General features: G+C 35.1%; 1 protein-coding gene across 1 annotated transcript; it reads left to right on the top strand.

Moving 5' to 3' along the window:
* Window positions 1-3: 3 nt before the first annotated feature.
* On the top strand, window positions 4-17,795 carry LOC123528509 (mesoderm-specific transcript homolog protein-like). Its single transcript, XM_045308270.2, has 12 exons — window positions 4-24; window positions 356-532; window positions 1,618-1,697; window positions 2,246-2,323; window positions 3,211-3,341; window positions 4,523-4,578; window positions 7,378-7,418; window positions 8,444-8,511; window positions 9,739-9,840; window positions 11,726-11,802; window positions 12,607-12,667; window positions 17,282-17,795. Exons 2-12 carry the CDS (start codon window positions 379-381, stop codon window positions 17,406-17,408), a joined length of 975 nt encoding a protein of 324 aa, XP_045164205.2. The 5' UTR covers window positions 4-24; window positions 356-378; the 3' UTR covers window positions 17,409-17,795.
* The last annotated feature ends 6,939 nt before the right edge of the window (window positions 17,796-24,734 follow it).

Raw genomic sequence — 24,734 nt, 5'->3', positions numbered from 1 at the left:
AATTATGTCTCCCCCTTGCTAAAGGTTAAAATACGTGAAAAAATAGACTTTTAAATTCTGAATGATAGATTTAGCTATATAATACTGGAGAACAGTTTAACCAAAAGTATTATGGAAATTTAGAACAAAGAACTATAAAATTCATTTATTTTTTATAGCTCTTTGTTTATAAATACAGTAGATTTTGCTAAAATGCTTTTGCCCCAAATTTTAAAATAGAAAGTAACTTGTCTTGAGCCAAATTTTAAGTTAAACCCAGAACTTTATCATCCACATTTACACAGGAATACAAGCTTTTTTTGCTTAAAATGGAATTACCCGAAATTTCTATATATGTAGATATATTTAATTTTAGGAAACACTGTAGCTTCAGACAGTATGGGATATTTGATGATTGTTTGGATTGTACTGGTCACAGTGGTCACTGTATTCTACTTGAACATTCCACCTCCAGAACTGTCACCACGTCTTAAGGCCTGGTACAAAAAAGGCAGCTTCTTCAGATACAACGATTTTGATATTTTCTACATAGGTAAATATCTTTGTAATTTGTAATTGTGTCCGTTAAGTTACCTTTTGTAAACCTGTACTTATATTCATTTCATATATATCTTTCTTTGAGTGAACACCAGATTTATTTTCAGAACTGGTGCAGTTTTTCAACAGCATTTCAGTTATATAAGGGCAAACTGTTTACCTATATAGCCAGTGTTTTTGGATTCTGTACCGGTACTAACCATTACTCCACAAGTTACTGCCAACTTTTCCAAATTAATATCAGAGGTGGAGAACAAACGATTTCAGATCAATAACTGTCAGGTAGATCAAACACCTCTCCTTGATATTGAACTCTCAACCCTGTAATTTGTAAATCTGCGCTATCACTATTAAGCTAAGCGGGTGAGTCCTATAGTTGTTTGAGATATATTTGTTTCTTTTATATCTGGGTATAGCCTGTGATATTATATTCTAATGCTTTTCGAGTTATTTATGGATGTCTGTGTCTTTACTGATAATAAAATTTGATTACACGTTATTCCGTTGATAAATAAATCCTTTCATGATAAAGTATAGTTCTGTACAAGTGAAACTTATATTTGGATATCTCAGCATATGAGTTTTTTTTTTTAAAGGTTTAAGTAATCTATTTTTATTAATTGACAACATGGAAAAACAAAATGTGGTACTGGCTAAAGGATTATTATAGAATAGAAATGTTTTTTGTGTAGTAATATGGGATTGGACTTCAAAAGGCACCATGCTAAACCAAAGCAAAAAAGATACAAATTCATCATTTTTTTTTGTGAGGCATTACAATGGTGCCTTTTCTGTAACTTGAAGTATAAAAATGGCAGAAATGAACTCCCATTGTGCTCAGACAACTATTAAGAAAACAAATTTTAGTAAATAATGAGGTCTATAATAAATTTTGCAGTGCAGAAATTTTTGTTGTAGTAATGTTTTGATTTCGGTTATATTTGTAGGGATTAAATTTTGTGGATTTTGTGGTTTTGTCAATACACAAAGTCAAGGCTTTTCCTCAGAAAATTGGGAATAGGCTTCGGCCTTTAAAACTGGGAAATTGACATAATTGCATAAATGTTTTTCAATTTACAGATGAAGATGGTGTTATGACAGATGACAGTACATTGTTGTTGATTCATGGCTTCCCAACGTCTAGTCATGACTGGATCAAGGTACACCTTCCTACTGTTACATCATTCTGTTACTACAATTGTAAACTCACCTTGTTTGTGGACCTGTAATGACAGTCGGCATTTTCGCTGCATTTATGTATTCTCCATTTGCAATTTTGGCGTTCTCAAGTTTTTGTAGAAAAGAAGTTTTATGGTATGGCTGGAAGCCAAAGTAGCATAAGGGAATATGTAATCATAAGGAAATTGCAGGTTTTCATTACAGAGCCACTACCTTAAGTTAAATAATCACTTTTTCAAATACCGAAGCAAATTGGCAAATATCAAAGCTGTTGCAATACCCCTGGCATTAGTGTCGTATATATATAGACACCTTGTTAACAATTCTCAGCAAACTTATCTCACACAAAAAACAACCAAAAAATTAGTTTAGTATCCCCCTCGTGTGACATTTTGAGATACTTAACTTTCATTTCCAGCCTCATATATTTTTTTCTGTAATGCTAGGACTTTCAGTATGTGATATTTGAAAATAAAGAAAGTAATTTTATCTTATAAAATCAGATTTGATGTTTTTTCTTTGATTTCAGATTTTGGATGACTTAAAAGAACAGTATAGCAGGATTGTAATGACAGATATGCTGGGCTTTGGATTTACAGATAAACCAGTAAGTATTTTAGCTTTTTCTCTGAAAGTAAGCTAAATTTCTCTGCATGAATCAGATCTGGAGGATAAATGCCTTTACGCTGGAGACTGCTGACTGAATTTCTTACCAGTATTCTCACCATTGTAGGGCATTTTAGAGACCATGGTCAAATTCTGCCCTTGATAGGACTGGAACCTGTGACCTCTAGATTAGCAGCCAGATGATCTGTACCACTGTGGCCTCCTTTTAGAAATCTTGACTTCCATGAAAGATTGAGAAAAATGCATTCAGACATTTCATGTTTTGTCGGTTTCACCAGTTTATTACAGAAAGCATTCACTTTACCCTGGACTTAAGTTTTGGGCCTCTAAAGTAACGATCCTGTGCTTTATGAACAGATCTAACAGGGTAGGCTTTATGTAATAAACCAACTTTGTTGGACTTCGTTAAAGGTATGTCTGGTCCAGTAATTGATGTAAATCAAATTTTTATGCCCCCGAAGGGAGGTATATTAGTTTTCAACTGTCCGTGCGTTCGTTAGTTTGTTCATACGTTCGTTTGTCACAACGTTAACTTTTTGCATGAAGGCACTTTACTCGCGAACCACTGTACCCAGGACCTTCAAACTTCACATGCTGATAGTATTTATTGAGTACACGACCCCTACGGACTTTGGGGTCACCAGGTCAAAGGTCAAGGTCACAGGGGCCAATGTTAACTTTTTGCATGAAGGCACTTTACTCATGAACCGCTGCACCCAGGACTTCACATGCTGATAGTACTTATTGAGTACACGACCCCTATTGACTTTGGGGTCACCAGGTCAAAGGTCAAGGTGCTGCGGGGGCATTTGTCACCATTAATGACAGCTCTTGTTTGTTTTTATTTTTTGTCTTTCTTTTATTTAGAAGCAGTATGATTACCTTATCACAGAGCAGGCAGACATATTGGAAGCCATCTTGGAATCCCTGTCAGTGAAGGATGTTCACATTATGTCACATGACTATGGGGATACAGTTGCTCTAGAGTTACTTCACAGGTAATATATGCTAGTGTATCCCTAGAAGATAACTTCATTATGTAACCTAACGGTGTCTTAATTATTTAATTTTGGTTCCACTGTCGCCAAAAATCAGTACTATTATTAGTACAGACATTTAACCCTTATCATGCTGGACATGATTGATTCTACCTTTGCGACCAGTGTAGATAATAATCAGCCTGCACATCCATGCAGTCTGATCAAAATCTGTACTGTTCGCCATTCAGTCTATATCTTTTTGGTAAGCACCCCTTTTAACAGCTAATGGTACTGTCCAACTTGAAAGATGGACAAGTTCATTATAGAAATTTAGCAGGGTAAGGGTTAAACTATCTTCATTTTCATAAATTTCTTAAGAACTCAGAACTATATAATTTTATACCTATGCATTGAGTATGAAAGCAGGCACTGCCTGTCCAAACAGAAAACAAATTATTATTAATTTATCGCAGAAGTGCTGGTTGTTCATATCAAATTGTTTAAAGTGATCAAGGTTTAAATTTTCTTAAATGATTTGAAAGTGGAAGAGTTTCTACTATTATATTTGTGTTGACTACTGGGCACTTTATGCATACACACATTACCTTAAGTTTGATTGAGTATGACTGTTTGAAGAATAGATAGAGCTGTTGCACTCAACTTTTTGTTGGTCTCCAAGTTCTGATTGTTTTAAGTTTTTGTATGTAAGTAAGTATTTATTGAAACTGCACACACTTGTTTACTGTGATGATTTGTCATATAATGCGCAAGTTCCACATCTCAGTCATTTTACCTCTAGTTGTGCCCCTTTTTTAGTGTAAATTTTTGAAAGTAAGCCAACATCTCAGAAACTGAGATTTCCCAATTTCCTGATGAAAAGCCCTGACTAAGGACCTATCATACAATGCACAGGTTTCATATCCCTGTTTTAGCAATGTTTGGTTCAGTTTTTGTGTGTAAATAGGTATCTCAATTAGCATCATAAAGGTTTCATAAAGGGAAAGTTCTATGACTCATACTTATGTTTAACCAAAACTGATGCCACTTTTGAATTTGCTTAATAAGTCATTGTATTCATTCATGTAACTTTTTTTTTGATGAGGCTTTTTAATAGACAAGCCTAGCTGTCCTCTGACAGCTCTTGTTTTACAACAAGTTGACTGATACTGCAGTTATTCTTTTCTTTCGTGTGATTACAGGCATAATACCAACAAAGGGAAAGTGCAGGTGAATTCATTGTGCATGCTGAATGGTGGTCAGTTATCTATTATTATTGTTTGATCCTTATTTTTTGTACTGTGAAATCATTAGTAACAACTAGTTCACAAAATTATATCCTAACAAACAAGTACCCGTTAAATGCCTATCCAATTTATATTCAATAAGTTGTACTTCACAAATTCACATTCGGGATAATTCCCCACCAAATAGCTGTTTTGGTCCAAACAACGAAATTTCGTGGCTCCGAAAATAAATGATATCACAGTATTTAGGATTAGGAGGTTTTCACATGAAAATGAACATCCTCAAAAGGGAGCAGATTTTACAAAAAGAAATTAAACAACATGTATAATGTGGATGTCTTTCCACAAAAAACAAATGTTTTCATATTTTTCAGCCAGTTTGACTATTGTTATTTTTTTATTTGCTTTGGTGTGATGTTCACTTTCATGCAGAAAAAATCCCATCCATCTAAATATTAAAGGGACATGTCTCCAGATGTATTTTAAAATTTTGGTAATTCAGAATGTACTTTCATTTCTTAGTGATTGAAAGTAGAGTGTAAAAAATTGTGATTCAGTGTGTCCTAGCAAAGAGGTAATGATACATAGTATGAGCCGCACCATGAGAAAACCAACATAGTGCATTTGCGACCAGCATGGATCTAGACCAGCGCAGGATCCGTACTGTCTCTAATTGCAATAGGGTTTGAAAGCGAACATTATGATCCTGACCAGACTGTGCGGATGCGCAGGCTGGTCTGGATCCATGCTGGTCACAAATGCACTATGTTGGTTTTCTCATGGTGCGGCTCAATTATATGGATTGTTCATTTTTATAGCTCTTTGGTTAAAGGCACTAGATAAAGCTGCCTAAGGACTGTTTACGCCAAATAAGAAGTAACTACTCAGTATAACAATGTGAAGTAGTCAAAAATGTAGTTCCTTGTTGTTGCTAAAATATGGTATAATGGTCATATAAGGATGTGTAAGTTATATCTTATAACTTATCTTATTGCTCATTGTATTGAGAAAAGATGTGGATGACTTTCATTGTGAATTTCCAGGTTTTACTTTTATGCATTGAGCAAATGTCTACATAATGTATGCATATTGCTCAACAGCAGTTTCCACAGAGTTAAAGAGGGAGTAGAGGGTGTTTTTGTGGTTTTTTTTAACAAATTGTTTTTCTTATATGTAACATAAACATCTCGAAATTTTTAATTTTGGTTAGGAGACATGTTATTCTGGCTAATATGTAATGTTTTTCATATCATTAAAAATGAGGTCTTAAGATTTAATTGTTTATATGAAATGAAGAAGGAACTGAGTTAATATACTGTAACCTCTAAAATCTAAATATTTGGGAACCAGCTGTACTAATGCTTTTGCAAGGAAATATACAAGTCAGGGCTCCAGCTGAATTAATATCTGACTGTCAGAAATGATAACGGAATAGGGACCCTTTACTGTGGTAATCGCAACATCCCAAGATAATGTGCATATATATTTTTTTGCCTAGATTTTAGGGATTACAAAGCATGTGACTATTTAATATGCTTTTAATCCTTACCCTGCTATATTTCTATAATGGACTGGTCATCTTTCAATTTGGACAGTACCACTTACTATTCAAAGGGGTTTTCACTGAAAATTTACTGACTGAATAGCGAACAGTGCAGACCATGATCAGACTGCACGGATGTGTAGGCTGATCTTGGTCTGCACCGGTCGCAAAGGCAGAATCATCTGCTGCCAGCAGGCTAAGGGTTAATCTATTTTTTACCTTTAAATTGGCTTTTATATCCTCAGAGCTTTGTTGGCTATAGAGAAAAGTGGTCTTCTGTTTGTCTACATGTTGTTTGTGTGTGTAATGGCATCTGTATAAATCTTAAACTATTTTCTACATGAATGTAGAGTTTTGCTTTCATGAAACAACTGTAAATTAGGACCAGTACAGTAAAACTTTAACAAAAAGTTGCATCTGAATAAAAAAATATGATTATTTTTTTCTACATGTTTACCTACTAACAGTATTAGTCTAGCTGTTGTGAGCCATTTAGGATTCAAAACCTCACTTAGGGTGTAGCCATCCAGCTCTGGTTTAGTAAAGGTTGATGCCAGAGGGGTTCCAGGGGTTTTCAGTCACCATCAGAAGCTGAAAAAGTGGCCATATATTGTACCTGTGTGACTTAAAACCCAACAAAAATCCAACAAGATATTTTTTGTTCATTAACCATGTAAAATCATTAATTTTTGTTGGGGACTTATTTTCCTGGATTTTTTGTTGTATCAGTCTGTGAAATTTAAAACAACAAAGAAACAAAGAGTTCCAACTCGTTACATGATTTAAATTTGAAATTTACATCCCCACAAATTAAATGTTTTGGAGGGAACTACAAAATTAAATTGCCCACAGACTTTAATGAGGTTTACAGGAGCCATTTACAGTACAACCTCTCCAGAACGACCCTCTCTTAAGCAAAATCCTCTCTATAACAACCTCATCAGAATTTCCCTAAGCTGAAACATACTATCAAATTTACCTCTCCAGAACAACAACCTCTACATAACAGTCAATATTTGTATCTCCCAAAGGGTGTTGCTATACAGAGGTTGCACTGTATTGACAAAACCACAAAATGTTATGCCCACGAAATTGAATGATTAACAGTAGTTTATTTACGTATTTTCAATACTTCCAGGACTATTTCAAGAAACCTACTTTGCAAGGTTAATTCAAAAGGTTAGTACTAGTAAGAGTTTGTTTTATATATACACACATTTCATATATATAGATGGTATAATTTCTGCTTCATTTTTCTAAATTCCAGGGGTATTTCCAGAAACTAACTTCCCACTGTTTGGCCAAAAGGTTAGTTTAGAAAGTCTGTATGATTTAGATATCACTGTAGATTCATCATTATTTTGTTGATTTGTAGTCCCTTTTTTACCAGCATGAAAAAAGATACTTGCTGCAGGGTGATAAAATGTGCAGCCAGGCCAGTGAATTGAATCAAGTGCCTTGGAATACCATCTTGTGCTTTAACTGACATCATGACGTCATACAAATATGTTTGTATACATTGATACATTGTATGTTTGCCTGAAGAAGTATCTTAATACGAAATGTGTTGCAAACTTGAGTTGTCTTCTTTCTTTAACCATCTTGAGCTATAGTAATGCTTCCACATTTTCTACCAAATTTTTGTGAAACAAGTTCAAAACTGTGACAATTGAAATTTGTGAAGTACTAAATATTAATTGCAAGTGTCGTAAGAACAACCTAGTAATGTTATCCATGTCCCACATAGGTGCTAAATGTCACAGGGTGAGAAAAATGAACAGCCAGATCTTGGACTCAAACCCAGTGCTTTCTACCATTCTGATATACTGACTAAGCTACCAGCATGCTTACACAGTTTGTCACCAAATTGTGAATGAAGTTTGAAATAACATTTCACAATAGCTACTTTTAAATGCCCAGATTCTTCTGAAAATATAATATGAGCCGTGCCATGGGAAAACCAACATAGTGGGTATGCGACCAGCATGGATCCAGACCAGCCTGCGCATCCGCGCAGTCTGGTCAGGCTCCATGCTGTTCGCTTTTAAAGCCTATTGGAATTGGAGAAACGCGGATGCGCAGGCTGGTCTGGATCCATGCTGGTCACAAAGCCACTATGTTGGTTTTCTCATGGCACGGCTCATATAGCTTTATTACTTTAAATATCTAGGTTAAAATCCCACTTTTGATGACATTTTCTCGTATAGAAAAAGTTCCACAACTTGGCATCTCCTTCCACCATTTAGGTTACTGTAGCAGTCTATTTAACTTAATGCCAACAAAAGCAACTCCTGCAAATAAAACATGGAACTATTTACCTTTCTGTCTTTCAGATGCTACTGGTGCCAGTTTTAGGAGATCTCCTTTCACATATCTCCTTCTATGGTTCATTGAAACGAGGGTATGTACTTAACATCGCCTTACAATATTCTTCAGAACATGCAGTTTTATGTATGTATGAATTAACATTTAACTGTGACTACATTTTCTACTGACAAATGAAAGTTAAAAGTACTTTTGTTGACTTTTCAATTTGTCCAAAAGTACAACCAGTTATGACGAACAATTTCTTTGCAATGCGAAGATGTCATAATTAGATTTCTCTTATCACATAATAAATGATGCAAAAATTATTCAGTTTAAAATAGATTTAAATCTGGAACGTTCCCCTGTGCCTTATCTTTACACTAGCTGTATATTTTCTCTGCTAATACAGGCTGTAAATCTGATTGCTTGTAATGTTAATTATGAAAAGTATTTAAAAGTGTTAAATGTAATAGGGCTATTATAATTGTACCTTGATCTGCAATGTTGTATTCAGTTCAAGTGAAATCTGGCCAGGCCTTGATCATCTCACAAGGTGCTTGTACCATGTGTTATCCTGTCTATTAAATTCCAGCATAGTCAAATGCATCACTGCAGACCAAAGTACTGATTTAATAAATATTTTATATACCTGTATCTTTCAAAGCTGACTATAATTTGAGTAAAATAAGACAAAAACCTTTGTTTTAAATGGTTACCTTGTTGAGGCATTGAATGTCCAGCTCCCATCATACCATGTTTGATGCCACAACTAAAGCAAGTAGTCCTATCCAGGGCCAATGTAGCCAAGTGCTACAAATTCAAAGAACTGGCTACAAATTTTTGAAAGTGGCTACATGAATTTTATTAAAATGTGGCTAAATTTCAGCAATTTAGCTTCAATTTGGCAGTTTCTCTCAAAAAGTGGCCACAACTTTCTGAGGCCCAGTGGAAGCCCTGCTATCATTGAATATTATTCTGTATTTAATAGGAGTTGAATACTGAAATTTGTATTCTTTTGTGAAATGCAAAGAAAATTTTAGATATGTGATAAGGTATAATATAAAGGGCTGAAAGCTGAAAAGGTTCATATCATATATTTCATTTTTAGACCTTTCTTAAAGTTTACATGTTTGGAGACCAGTCCCAAAATGCAACTCTGCCAGTGGTCAATTTCAAATCAAAACTCAGTTGTAGCCAGTCAAAATCAGACTGGTTTTAAAAGTTAGTTTTATAGTCACGGACCCAGACCAACTTTTACTCCTGCGTATATTACTGACTACTCTTGTGAAGGATATTAAAGGATATTTGTTTAATACTGTAGGTTAGGCAGCACATTTGGCCCTGGAACACAACCCTCAGACACTGATATGAGAGATTTCTATGCAGTACTGAGATACAAAGAGGGAAATATTGTAATGTCAAGGTATGAATTTAGAGAGATTTCTGTGCTTTACTGAGATACAATCAGGAAAAAACCATAATGTCAAGGTATAAAGTTTTAGAGAGGTTTCTGTGCTTTACTGAGATACAAAGATGGAAATGCTGTATTTATTATGTCAAGGTATGAAATCTAGAGAGGTTTCTGTGCTTTAGTGAGATACCATAATGTCAAGGTATAAAGTTTAGAGAGGTTTCTGTGCTTTACTGAGATACAAAGAGGGAAATATAGTAATGTCAAGGTATGAAATTTAGAGAGATTTCTGTGCTTTACTGAGATACAAAGTGGAAAATATTGTATTCCATATCAAGGAAGGAGATTTGCAAAAATGAGATTAGGTAGTGGTAAATTTTGGACGATTTCTATGCAGTACTGAGATATATAGAAGGAAAAATTGTAATATCAAGGATAGTAAATTAGGTAGTTTTCTTTGCAGTACTGAAATAAAAGGAGGGAAATGTAATGTCAAGGTAGGTAATTTGCAGAAATGAGATACTCAGAAGGAACCATTCTATTGTCAAGGTAGAAAGTTTCAAGATTTCAATGCAATACTGAGATATATAGAGGGAACTGCTGTTGCATTAATGCTAGTAATTTTAGGTTGATTTTGATGCAGATGAGATAAAAAGAAAGAACAGGTAATGTTAAAGAAAAGAACTGAAAATTTTCTATCCAGTAATAGGATTTTAAGAGGGAACTATTGTAAGCATAAACAGTTACAGGATTTCTGTGTAGGAACTATATTGTAATGATAGGGCAGAACATTTAAATTTCAAGATGTTTCTTGCAATTTTGAGAAATAGTTATGACAGGATGGAAAGTTTAGAGAGATTTCCATGTGGACTTGAGATATTACAATGGAACTATTATAAATGTAATGGTAAAACATTTAAAATATTCCAATGTGTATGCAGTATTGAGATATAAAGAATGAACCAGTGTAATATCAAATTTAAATGTTAAGAGATATTTCAATGCAGTAATGAGTTATTAAGAAGGAACAATCTCTTTCATTTTGTCTTATGGAAGATCTGTGGTTCTAACTAGGTGCCGACCTGTGATGAAATAATGTACAGAGGGGCACAGGGATCTTTCTTGACCACCAAAAGCTGGAAAGTCACCATTAGACCTATAATAATGTTGTCCTGATGGATATAATTTTCATTTAAAAATTTAATGTGTAGATGATAGAAACCTTTGTTATGTCTTCCCCCCTAATATTGGGGTTACTAGATCAAAGGTCAAAGTCACAAGGGCTTTAACATGGAAAACCGTTTCTGATCAGTAACTCGAGAACAACTTCACCCAGAACTTTCAAACTTCATAGGATGATTGGACAAGTAGAGTAGGTGACCCCGAATGATTCTTGGGTCACTTGATCAAAGGTCATAGGGACCAGAACAGGGAAAACGGTTTGACCCAGAACTTTCAGACTTTATAGGATAATAGGACTATCAGAGTAGATGACCCTTATCGGTTTTCGGGTCACTTGAGGTAAGGTCAAGGTCACAGGGGTCTGAACATGGAACACCCTTTCGAATCAATAACTTGAGAACCACTTGACTCAGAATGTTGAAACTTCATAGGATGATTGGATATGCAGAGTAGATGATCCCTATTGATTTTAGGGTCACAGGAGTCTGAACATGGAAAACGTTTTCCGATCAGTAACTTGAGAACCACTTTATCCAGAATGTTGAAACTTCATAGGATGATTGGACATGCCAAGTAGCCTATCCCTATTGTAGCCAACCATCAGTGTCTCTTTGACTTTCGCTCCTGTCCTGTATTGACTTCTTGCCTATTACGACTATGCATCAGGGGAGACATGCGCTTTTCTACAAAAGCATCTTCTAGTTTTGTATTTTAGATTGATACACTATATAACGCAGAGGAATAAGAATAAAGAGCGCTGGGTTGGAGCATTGCAGAAAACAAAAGTACCTAGTATGTATGTTTGCTATAAATGTTACTAATCTTTATGAGGGGAGGCATATAATAATCGTACTGTCTGTCTGCATCGTAGTTACTCCACTGTCCTTTTTAAAACACCAGTCCTGTTTAATTGTTTGGAAATTGTACAATTTTTAGGGGAAATACTGCTATTTTGCTAATCAAGGTATTCTAAAGGTTTTACAACAATCCATAAATGAAGGAAATCAAAACTGAAATTCAGAAATGTTTTGTTTGTTAGTTTTGGGTTTAACGCCATTTTTCAACAGTATTTCAGTTATGTAATGGCAGGCAGTTAACCTAACCAGTGTTCCAGGATTCTGTACAAGTACAAACCTGTTCTCCGCAAGTAACTGCCAACTTCCCACATGAATCAGAGGTGGAGGACGATTGATTTCAGACACAATGTCATTTACCGAATCGTGTTTGAGAACATACACCTTGCTCAAGGATCAAACTTACGGCCCTGTGATCTGTAGATCTGCACTCTCCCAATTGAGCTAAGTGGGCGGGCTTTTAAATTTAAAATGCTTCGGTGAATTTTAAGTGGGAAGTACCCCATAAAACTTTGAGGTTAAATTGAAAAAACAATCAAAATATTTTGAAAAGTTTGAAAAATTTCTTAGTACCACAATTAGAATTCTTCAGAATGTTATAATATACAACATATTATTAATAGTGTTGTCTTATATTTAAAGAGAAATAAAGGAAAAACTCTGTTGTGGAAAAGGTGTATCAGTTATTAGTGCTATGCTCCTATTAGAAAACAACCTTTGTTTATCATTTTCTGTTTTTCAGCACATATGATATATGGACCAGCTGATCCAGTAAACCCCCCTGTATTTGTTGACCATTACAAGTAAGTTCATTCTCATCCATCAGAGGTTTGTCATTTTCTGCTATTTCCGTGAACTTTTGTGATCGCCTTTCGTCAGTCGTCGGTCCATCGTCTGTCCGTCTACAATTTTTTGTGAACACGATAGAGACCACATTTTGCAATCAAATTTAATCAAACTTGCACACAACTTGTATTGGCATGATATCTCGATTCCTTTTGAAAACTGGCCAGATCCCATCATGTGTTCCAGAGTTATGGCCCCTTAAAGGGCCAAAATTTGCTATTTTGGCTTGTGAACACGATAGAGACCACATTTTGCAATTGATTTTAATAAAACTTGCACACAACTTGTATTGGCATAATATCTCTGTTCCTTTCAAAAACTGGCCAGATCCCATCATGGGTCCAGAGTTATTGTCCCTTACTGGTACTGATGATAAACCTGAACAGAAAATGAGGTTTTTTACCTGTAACTTTTTTATTTCTGCAATTTGTAATCAGTGGTTGGTATCAAAATAAAGCTTAACATTTGCTGAAAACTTTACATAATTCAAATTTATATTTAGTTAGCAAACTCACACGAAGTGAGGCCCTGAAAGGGGTTAGTAAAATGGGGACTGTAAGCAGGTTGACTGATGATAAATTCGAACACTTTGTCATTTACAAAATTTTCTTTGTAGTATTATATCGAAACTTTCCCCAAAAAGCTGCAACAGTCGTTCCTGATCACGTAATGAAAAGTCAGGCCTTCATGTGGCGACAGTGAGCATGCGCAAAAAAACACCCTCTTTCCCTGTAATTTTGGATAAATATTGTTAGCAACGTCACTCTATATATTCATGTTAGGATGACAACATAACGCAAGTCGATTTGAAATCAACACAATTTTATTTAGAACAGCATCTAAAACAAGTGTTTACTATGTAGCAGAATGTACCGACGGTATTTCTAGTTCAGAACGGCATTCTAACAGGTTTTACTTTCTAGCAGAAAAATGCATTTTGCGAAGGTATTGTTAGATCTAATTCAGAACGGCACTGTTACATTATACTGGCGAGCGGTATTTTGACTTTCCTCATTGAACGTTGGACACAACCCATTTAAATAGATTTACAGTACAGCACTTACGTGAACGCCAGGCGAAGACTTCAGTTACAAAGATAATCAAATGGCATTTAACTTGAACGGCAGTCACATTTATCTAGAAACGGCAATCTCAGTTACTTTAGACTTTGTTTTGAATTTTGCCGGTCACCAAACTACTTGTTTACTTTGTTGCTTGGCAATTTGACTGGTGACCCAGAACGATACTGACTGAACCCAACGTTCAAATATATAGGAATCTGCGAGTGCCGGTCTACCGTTCGACCAATCAGAACGCAGGAACGTCAACCTGACTTTGCCGTTCCAGCGATCTAAACGGCAGAATCTGTCTACCGTTCCTCGCCGTATGCAAGAATAATACATTATACAATGGTGAAATATTGACATTAATAAATAGATTATTTGATTCTGAACATTTGCATATACAATACATTCATGAAAGATGTGTTATTTCCATATAATCACGAAAACAAAATACTGAACGGGCAGCGCTACAATGTCCGACTTGTCCAGTAAAGAAAATTGCCGTTCGACAGAAAAACAACAAAAACATGAAAAATACCCATCATATCGTAACAATGAATGTTCCTAAGATTAAACATTGTCAAAAGAGTAATTTATATTAGTGGTGTGACTCCAGAAACACGGAAAGTTTGCATTTATACTTGCCAAAAATCTCAACAACAACAACAACTTGTCAAAACAAAAATATCACAGAAAATCGAAGAAATATGCAAAGTTATGACTATTCAAGTGGTGTAACCTAAGAAATTATGCAGATTAACATGTAATTGATGTGAGTAATCTATTTCATAAGTATGAAACGAGTGATTTACATGTAAACTGAGGTGGGGGATGGCAAAATTGACATCTTAAAATAGTAACACTTTGGCATATTATAACAATATTTTTTATACAGATAAATGTAAGTCATTTATTTATACAGAATATTTACCAATTTTGTTTTTATTTACACCAGTTGGTGTTGTAAATGGAAGCTATTAGATGGTGTATTCAATTTTATAAATAACCGATTGCAATCAAAAATTTCCAAGGTGGCCGACTTTATCATCTGTCCGGGTTTATCATCAGTACCAGTAAAGGGCCGAAATTTGCTATTTTGGCTTTTGCAGCCACATAGAGACTTAATTTATGGTTTGATTTGATACTAACTTGCAAAATATCTTAACAACTATAGATCTTGGATTCCATGATGAACCCGGCAGATCCAGTCATAGGATCTGGAGTTACGGCCCTTGATTGACTCTTGAAAGAGCCAGAATTTGTTAGATTTTACTTTGTGAACTCGAGAGAAGTGGCATTTTACATTCGATTTTAAGCACACTTACACACAACCTAAGTCTCAATAAGATCTCGATTCCATTCGAAAAAAGGCTAGATTCCATCATGGGTTCTAGAGTTACTGCCCCTGAAAGGAGCAAAATTTTCTATTTTGGCCCTTTCAACCATATTGAGGTTTCATTTATGCTTTGATTTGATACAAACTTAAACAGAATGTTTATCTTGATGATCTCTAGGCCAAGTTCGAAACTTGGTCATGTGGGGTCAAAAACTAGGTCACCAGGTCAATCAAAGGAAAAGCTTATTAACACCCTAGAGGCCACATTTATGATCCTATCTTCATGAAACATGGTCAGAATGTTTATCTTGATGATTCCTAAGCCAGGTTCAAAACTGGGTCATATGGGGTCAAAAAATAGGTCAGCCGGTGCAATGAAAGGAAGAGCTTGTTAACACTCTTGAGGCCACATTTATGACCCTAACTTCATGAAACTTGGTCATTTTTTTATTTTGATGTATTTTGATCTCGAGAGCCAAAATTAAACAATGCCAATGTGTTCACCAAAATAAATGCATGTACAGTACCTAGATATTTAAATGTGTATACCTTCACAGACTTATATTTAAAAAATATGAAATTTATAGTTTTTTCCTAAGATACGCTATTAGTTGTAAGCAAAAAGTGAAAATCAAGTAACTCAGTATGATTAAAGCTGTAAAATATTTATCAAGAGGTGTTTCTAACGTATGAAGAAAAACCGTCAAACGCATTTGTCTTGCAATGGATTTGTTTTGTAAAATAGAAGAAGTTATTTTAAAGCAGTCATTTCAGGATTTTTGAAATTTTAGATATTTTGCTGTTTGTTGTTAGCTCACCTGTCACATAGTGACAGGGTGAGCTTTTGTGATCGCATTTCGTCCGTCGTCCGTTCACAATTTCTTGTGAACACGATAGAGACCACATTTTGCAATCAATTTTAATCAAACTTGCACACAACTTGTACTGGCATAATATCTCGGTTCCTTTCGAAACTGGCCAGATCCCATCATGGGTTCCAGAGTTATGGCCCCTTAAAGGGCCAAAATTTGCTATTTTGGCTTTTGCAGCCATATAGAGACTTCATTTATGGTTTGATTTAATACAAACTTGCAAAATATCTTCAACAACAATAAGTCTTGGATTCCATGATGAATCTGTCAGATCCAATCATAGGTTCCGGAGTTACGGCCCCTGATTGACTCCTGAAAGAGCCAAAATTTGTTAATTTTTACCTTGTGAACACAGTAGAAGTGACATTTTATATTTGATTTTAACCACACTTACACACAACTTAAGTCACAATAAGATCTTGGTTCCTTTTGAAAACCGGCTAGATTCCATCATGGGTTGTAGAGTTAGGGGCAAAATTTTCTATTTTGGCCCTTTCAGCCATATAGAGGTTTCATTTATGCTTTGATTTGATACAAACCTGCATAGAATGATTATCTTGTTGATCTGTAGGCCTGGATCGAAACTGGGTCATGTCGAGTCAAAAACTAGGTCATCAGGTCAAATCAAAGGAAAAGCTTGTTAACAACCTAGAGGCCACATTTATGACCCTATCTTCATGAAACATGGTCAGAATGTTTATCTTGATGATTCCTAGGCTATTTCCGAAATTGGGTCATATGGGGTCAGAAACTAGGTCACCCGGTCAAATCAAAGGAAAAGCTTGTTAACACTCTTGTTCATTTGATGTGCATGAAACTTGGTCAGAATGTGTTACTGTGTGTTACTCAGGTGAGCAACTTCCATCTTGGCCCTCTTGTTATTTTTTTTGTTGAAATTTTGGTGTTTGCCCGTAGGCATGCCTCCTTTAACAGAAAATAATCACATTACTGTATCATTGGTTTCTATAAAGTAAAGGTCATCATACAGTTTGACTCCCAGACAAGTTGTGTCTGTGTGATTGTTTCTAAAGGAAGAATGATGGTCAATTAGGTATCCAAGTAGATAGAAAAAAAAAGATTCTTATGTCAGCAGCAAATTTACATGAAACTTTGAATACATCTATTTCAATATTGGAAAGGTCTCCTTCAGGCTGAGTAGCCGCAACCATAACCACTTGGCCAATGCTCCCCTTACAGGTTTAGGTATTGAATCTTTTAAATGGTTACAACTTGCATATACATTTTGTAATACAAACTAACTACAGCTGCTAGAATTCTATGCTCTATTTTTTTTTTCAGGAAAGTAGTTCCAAATCCAAGTATACATGTGTTGCCATCTGGGATAGGGCACTACCCTCAATGGGAAGATCCGACTGGAGTTGTTTCCTCTTACGTTGAGTTTTTGAAGAATGTAAAACAGGAATGATAAAAATTATTTTTAAAGTTAGATTTTGTCAAAAAATGTCAGGTTTTATATTATAGAAACTATTCTTTTAAGTAAGGTTTTACCCTATTGTTTATATTCGGCTGCTCATAATGGTGTTACTTTTGACTTTTTAGGAAGCAGTAAATACCACAGAAATTTGGTTTGTAGTTTCAAAGGACAAGAATGTCCTTAAAGATTTTTTTTGTGAAAAGAAATGTTGCAAAGTTAACATTTTCCACTTATCCCTAATTGAGGATAAAAAAAGGTGCTTAGTTATATAAATGCTATACTATTTGTTAACTGAACAGAGTTGCCAAAAAAATTGTGATCTCAAAGGTATGCAAGTACAAAATGTAATTGAGCCGTGCCATGGGAAAACCAACATAGTGGCTTTGCGACCAGCATGGATCCAGACCAGCCATGGCATTGCGCAGTCTAGGTCAGATCCATACTGTTCCTAATGGTTTCTAATTGCAGTAGACTTAAACGGACAGCAATGGATCCTGACCAGACTGCGCGGATGCGCAGGCTGTCTGATCCATGCTGGTCGCAAACCCACAATGTTGGTTTTCTCATGACACGGCTCAATTGGTTTCTTACTGCTCATTTACTTAGAAAGAAAATGAAAACACTTTGTAATCACCAGGCAGTGCCTTTATTGTAAGGTGAAGATATGAAATGTTTACTTCCCAGCCACAATGTGATCTTGACCGAGTGGTTAAGTTTGCTTGCTTGCTTTCTTCCAATGTGTGTTCAAAACCTTACTAGGAGTGTAGAATTTGTTGTGTAAGGAAACCATCCATCTGGTTTATGGAAGGTCGGGGGATTCTATCCAGGTACCTGCCAGTACCTGAAACAATGACTGAAGGACACGTGGGTCTTTCTCTGCCATCGAAGGTGAAAAAGTTGCCTTATGACCTATATAACATACTTTATCATTATAGCACATCTCTTAGTAAGTTTGATTGTTGTATTCACTACGAAGTTTATGGAGAGCTATCCTTCTCAACATGTCTGCGTCCATTCCGCGTCCACACCTCAAAGTTTTGATGCACTTTCACTATATCTGTTATTACTACATGAATTTGCCTCAAACTCAAAATAATTATTTCTTACCATGACCTACATCATATGACATAAAGATCATAACTCTCACACCAATATATCATGAATTAAGCACCTTTTTACTTAGAATTTCAGGTTGCAGTTTTGGTGCACTTTCACTCTACCTCAGTTTTACGATATGGATAATTGTTGTTCCACATTATCACTCACACCATATGAAATAAGGTTGATAACACTGACACCAATTTTTCATGATTTATCCTCCCTATTTAATTAGATTTTTAGGTTGTTTTTTTATGCATTTTCACTATAAATTTCTGGTATTACAGAGACTTGAAATAATTGTTGTACAGTCTTGCACCAATATTTCATGAATTATTCCCCCCTCTTTTTACTTCAAATTTCAGATTAAAGTTTTGGTACACTTTCACTCTTAACCTTATTATTAAGTGATGGCTTTTATCCAGACTTAAGACAGTTGATCAACAACATCGCCCACATCATAATAACACAAGGGCCATTACTCTAACACCAATATTTCATGAATTATGCCCCTTTGTACTTAGAATTTCGGGTTAATTTTGATGCACTTTCTTTATATCATCGTTATTGAAAAATGGATTTGATTCAGACTTATAATAGTTCTTTCACATCATTATCCTCATCATTTGACACAAGGTCCATAACTCTTGCATAGATATTTCATGAATTATTTCTCTTTTTACTTAGAATTTCACTTTAGTTTTCACCATGTCTCTGTTGATGATATATGGATTTGGTTCAAACTTAAAATGATTGTTCCAAATCATTTACCCAAATCAAATGACACAAGATTCTTAACTCTGGCACCAATATTTTTGAATTATGCCCTCTTTTTACTTAGAATTTCAGGTTAAAATTAAGTAATAACAGAGATAGGATGAGAATGTGTCAAAACATTAACTAGATATAAAAGGAGCATAATTCATGAAATATTTCTGCAAATGTAAGCACCATGTGACATATTATATGGCTGAATATTTGAAACAACTATTGTAAGTTTCAATAAAATCCATTTAGTAATAACTAAACCGGGAAAAAGGGCATAATAATACATTTAACTCCAACTAGTTGTTGCATTATAGTCATTAAACACTTCGATGACAGCTGCAGCCTATCCAGCAGCAAACTAGTCGAGCATGCTGTCTCCTGTGACTGCTCCTTTTTGCTATTATTTTGTAGGCAAGGCAATCAGTATGTATCCAATAAATGTGCATGCTTATTATCAAGGTGAAATAACATTTTATTTTATTACACAGGTGTATGATCATTGTATGAGGGGTGTTAAATAACTACCTGGAAAAGTTTTGTTTAATTACACAGGTGTATAATCATTGTATGAGGGATGTTAAATAACTACCTGGAAAAGTTTTGTTTTATTACACAGGTGTATGATTATTTTATGAGGGATGTTAAATAACTACCTGGAAAAGTTTTGTTTTATTACACAGGTGTATGATTATTGTATGAGGGATGTTAAATAACTACCTGGGAAAGCTTTGTTTAATTACACATGTGTATAATCACTGTATGAGGGGTGTTAAATAACTACCTGGAAAAGTTTTGTTTTATTACACAGGTGTATGATTATTGTATGAGGGGTGTTAAATAACTACCTGGAAAAATGCTCTCATTTCTTCATCTATCAGAAACTTTTATACAGTGTAGATATGGGAAGTTTAGATAGTATGTCAAAACAATATTTTCTTTGAACAAATAAAAAGTAAATGCTAGTCCCTATGGCAAGTTCATGTTATGTTTTCTGGCTCAATTTTGTCTTTTTTTTTGTTCTTATTTTGTATTCGCAAAAACATTACTTGCTACATACTTGCTTTTGAAGCTGAATGTTCTTATATGGGTTGAATATTTATGTCAGTATCGAATTATAATCAAAATTTGAGCCGCACCACGAGAAAACCATCAACATAGTGCATTTGCGACCAGCATGGATCCGCAGGTATGGATCAGTATGTTCGCTAACAGTTTCTCTAAATTGCAATAGGCTTTGAAAGCGAACAGCAAATGCACTATGCTGGTTTTCTCATGGTGTGGCTCAAATTATAAACATGGCATCATTAATATGTTTTGTAGGCATATTGCTTGGTCATTGCCTGAAAATAAGTGATGAATGGTAATGAAGGGTTACAATATTTTTGAGTTTCAAAAAAGAAAACCAAGGGAAGGAATGATTGCTTTGCTGCATAAAGTTTAAGGGACAATACCCTGAAGAAAACAACACTTCGTCAGTGGTATGGGAAATTTAAAAGTGACCCAGAGAGTATGCTGATAACTCGCAGTTTAGGCATTGGAAAACAAGAGTTGTTTATTTTCGTTTTTAGAATGAAAGAGCTCCTTGATATGAATTGGTGCATCACAGTTCATTGTCCCATTTCACCAGTACAACAGGAACAGTATACTAACAGTAGGAAAGTGTAGAAAATGCCATTAATGACTAGAAACATTGAACCACTGGTTGTCACTAGTTGTTTTGATTGATAGGACAGCTACATATTAATGTTGGGCCTTTTTAATGGTAGTGAGGTTTGTATTTGGTTTATGGCTAAGTTTTCATTATTTTAACTTTTTTGAACCTATGAATAGTTGCTGTCCTCTGATAGCTCTTGTTACTTAATCAAGTGTGCAATAAATCATGACCGTTACATGTAACAGTTTTATGTAAACCATTATTTTGTACAAATTATTGTTGATATTTTTAATGAAAAATAAATTTATATGTCAAAATGTAGGTTTTGTTGTTTATCTTCTGGGGGCCCTTCTCTAATAGCTCAGAAAAGATGGCGTATGTTCATACTATGGAGTATCCATGTTAATACCAAGTTTCCCGGACTGTCCGATCTTGACATTATATGAGCCGTGCCATGAGAAAACCAACATAGTGGGTTTGCCACCAGCATGGATCCAGACTAGCCTGCACATCCGCGCAGTCTGGTCAGGATCCATGCTGTTCGCTAACAGTTTCTCTAATTGCAATAGGCTTTGAAAGCGAACAGCATGGATCCTGACCAGACCGCGCGGATGCAAAGCAAAGCCACTATGTTGGTTTTCTCATGGCACGGCTCATATCTGTTATACCCAATTAAAGTTAAGCAAGAATTGAAAGCAGCATCAGAAACTTGGCATAAATTTACCAAAAATTGCAAAATGTACTCTTATTATTATAAAAAAGCAAAAGTACCCAGGGGTGTTAGAAGTCACAGATATATCTGGGTTTTACTTTTATTATTAGCATATTAGGCAGGAAAGTTATGACAAAAATATACTAGTTCTAATTTTATATTCTGTCTTATCTTGGATTAAATTTTACCTTGTATCAGTGAAAATTCAATATCTACACCATATAAATGATATTCCTTGAATAAAAACAAAACATCTGCAATGCTGTGACTAAAACTGGGTAGAGATCATAGAATGAAAGTCTGCACTACAGATTTTGTTGAAATTTCAGTGTTAGAAATTTCATGAATGGTACTGTTAGAATTATAAAAGATACTCCCAAAATCATTGAGTGGCATTAGATGTTTTGTTAGTGTATGATCCCATCCTGGCTGATGATGCCCTTGGCAACATATTTGTTCTTATCTTTTTTCCATATGTGATAATTCTTTTTCATGTCAATCTTAATGAACATTAGTCAGAATATTACCCTCAATAGAATATCCCACGAGTTTATTACAGGTCATCTGGCGTCAAAAATTAAGTCATTATGTCATTTGATAGGGAAACCTTGTTAACACTTATAGGCCACATTTTCTGTCTTCTCTTTTTGAAACTTTGTCGGAAAGTTTGTCTCTAATATGAAATCTAGGATCAGTTCAAAACTGGGTTACCTGAGGTCAAAACTTCGGTCATTAGGTCAAATTATATAAAAAAAAACCCTATTAACACTCTAGAGGCCACATTTTATGTTTGATCTTAAAGCTTTATGATTAGAAATCGAGTACAAAATCGGATTACCCGAGGTCTTAAACTAGGTCACTAGGTCAAATCATAAGAAAAAACTTGTTAACACTATAGAGGCCACATTTCCTGTTTAATCTTCTTAAAAGTTTGTCAGAATGTCTCTATGAAATCTATGTATGTCTAAAACTGCGTATATAGTATAACATCAAAGCGTAAAAAATAAGGAAGAAAGTCCAGACATGAAAAATACACCTGTTAAGTAGAAATATGACAAATTTAAAGAAACAATTTTTATTGATGAACGCTCTGAGGATATATCATACATGTCGACCTGAGCATGGCTCGAACCTACAAAGGTAAGGAACAAATGGTACGGAGCCAGCAACTCAAACCACTTAGCAACGGATGTTTCCTAAAAAGAAGGAAACTTACTGTTTGTATACTTATTGTTTGTATTATGAATTAGGCGGAACAGTTACTTGGCAAACCTACTTTCATTTTGATGAAATAGAATAAAAGATTACATTTATATTATGCTGTGTATAAGTATGGTATATAAAGTTTTTGACAAGTACGCTATTTGTCCATTTACATAAAAATATTGCCTTATACGGTAAGATATTATTATTCGCCCTTTTTGTAACTAAAGCGCGAAGACAGTCCATAAACACCTCATGTCTGACTGCGACGGTAGAAGATCAAGATATTTTGAAAATCCAAGTTCCTATTACCATCTCTGACGTTCTTCAGAATCTTATCAAGATGAATGGAATTGTATAAACTTGTTACGCAATAGATGACACACAATAAATGAACTGATCCGCCGTAAATAACTAAACTAACGCAACACGGCAAACTGAATGACTTGTAAATTTTCTTTATTTCAAACATAAAAATAAATACACAATAACCGACTAATAAGCAAACGAGTTTAAAACCTGGGTCTAGCATAGATTTGAACGTAATTAATGTCGAACTTTTAAATGTTAACATGAAACATTTAGCACAGAATATGAACTTATAAAAAAAGTAAAACAACAACAACTAACCAAAGTAGATTTATACTAAAGCCGGTAGTTCTACCCGGTCGGATTCGGCGAATTAATTAGATTTGATGGAGCTACAGCTTTTGCCTTCCCATTAACCTTTAGCCTGCTGGCGGGAAGTGATTCTGTCTTTGCGACATTGCATACCAAGACACTGTTCGCTATTCAGTCGAACACCCCTTCGAATAATAAATGGTATTGCTCAAATTAAAAGATGGACCAGTCCATTTTAGAAATTTAGCACACTAAAGATTAAGACTAGATGTGAGAGAAATCAAAGTACTGAAAGTACAGAAAGGCTGGCTACCACAAAACACTGAATGAAAACTGTGCGGGAAAGATGTTTGCAAAATCTTAGATATTATAGGTTTTCCATATTAAACTAAGGCGAGCATAGGGTATTGTTGTGATCTTGATTAACTTGTGCATCCAAGTTAAAGTTCAATCGAGAAACCTAGTTTATCGGACGTAAACATGGGTCCAAGAGAGTAAACTATAGTTTAAGCCCGTTGTACTGTGTGTTCGCTCAAAAATTTATGTTAGTATTCGATAATCATATTTTTTCGACAAAGAATGTAATTGTTGGATAATTTAATTGCCGAGAACCATTGTATACGGACGTTGACCTATGTTTACGACCATGAACCTGGGTTTACGAGCGTGAACCATAGTTTATGAACGTGAACGTAGGTTTAAGTTCGAAAAACGTGGTTTCTCGAACAAGACTATGGTTTTTGGTCATTATCCTATGTTCACCAGCGTTAACCTATGTTTACGGTTGTAAACCCATGTTCACGGTCGTAAACCTAAGTTTTCGATCGTTAACATATGTTCACGTCCGTAAGTTATGGTTTACACCCGAGAACCCTGGTATACTCCCGTAAACGTAGGTTCACGCTCGTGAACTTAAAATAACGGCCGAAATTCAAAGTTCAATTGAAAAACCTAGTTGAAACCTGGGTTCACGGGCGTGTTTTCGCCCGAAAATATGGGTAAGTATTAGAAAAACCTGGTTTTACGTTCGAAAACCCTTGTTTATCTGTAATTGTTAATTTACTTTTTTTACCATAAACCTGGGTTAACGCTATTATTGGACAACTGGCGTGCCATAACCGTTTATATATGTTTCTTACGAAGCGATAATAAACATTGAGGGACATAATATCAGATAAAATATAAAGGTAACAAACACAACATCTATATTTCGATATGCAATCCCCCCACCAAACACACACATTATGTGTGAATGTATGAA

This window comes from Mercenaria mercenaria, chromosome 13, assembly GCF_021730395.1.
Source record: "Mercenaria mercenaria strain notata chromosome 13, MADL_Memer_1, whole genome shotgun sequence".
Classification (NCBI taxonomy): domain Eukaryota; kingdom Metazoa; phylum Mollusca; class Bivalvia; order Venerida; family Veneridae; genus Mercenaria; species Mercenaria mercenaria.
The sequence above is the reverse complement of the archived record's forward strand: the minus strand, read 5'-3'. Positions and strand labels throughout refer to the sequence as shown.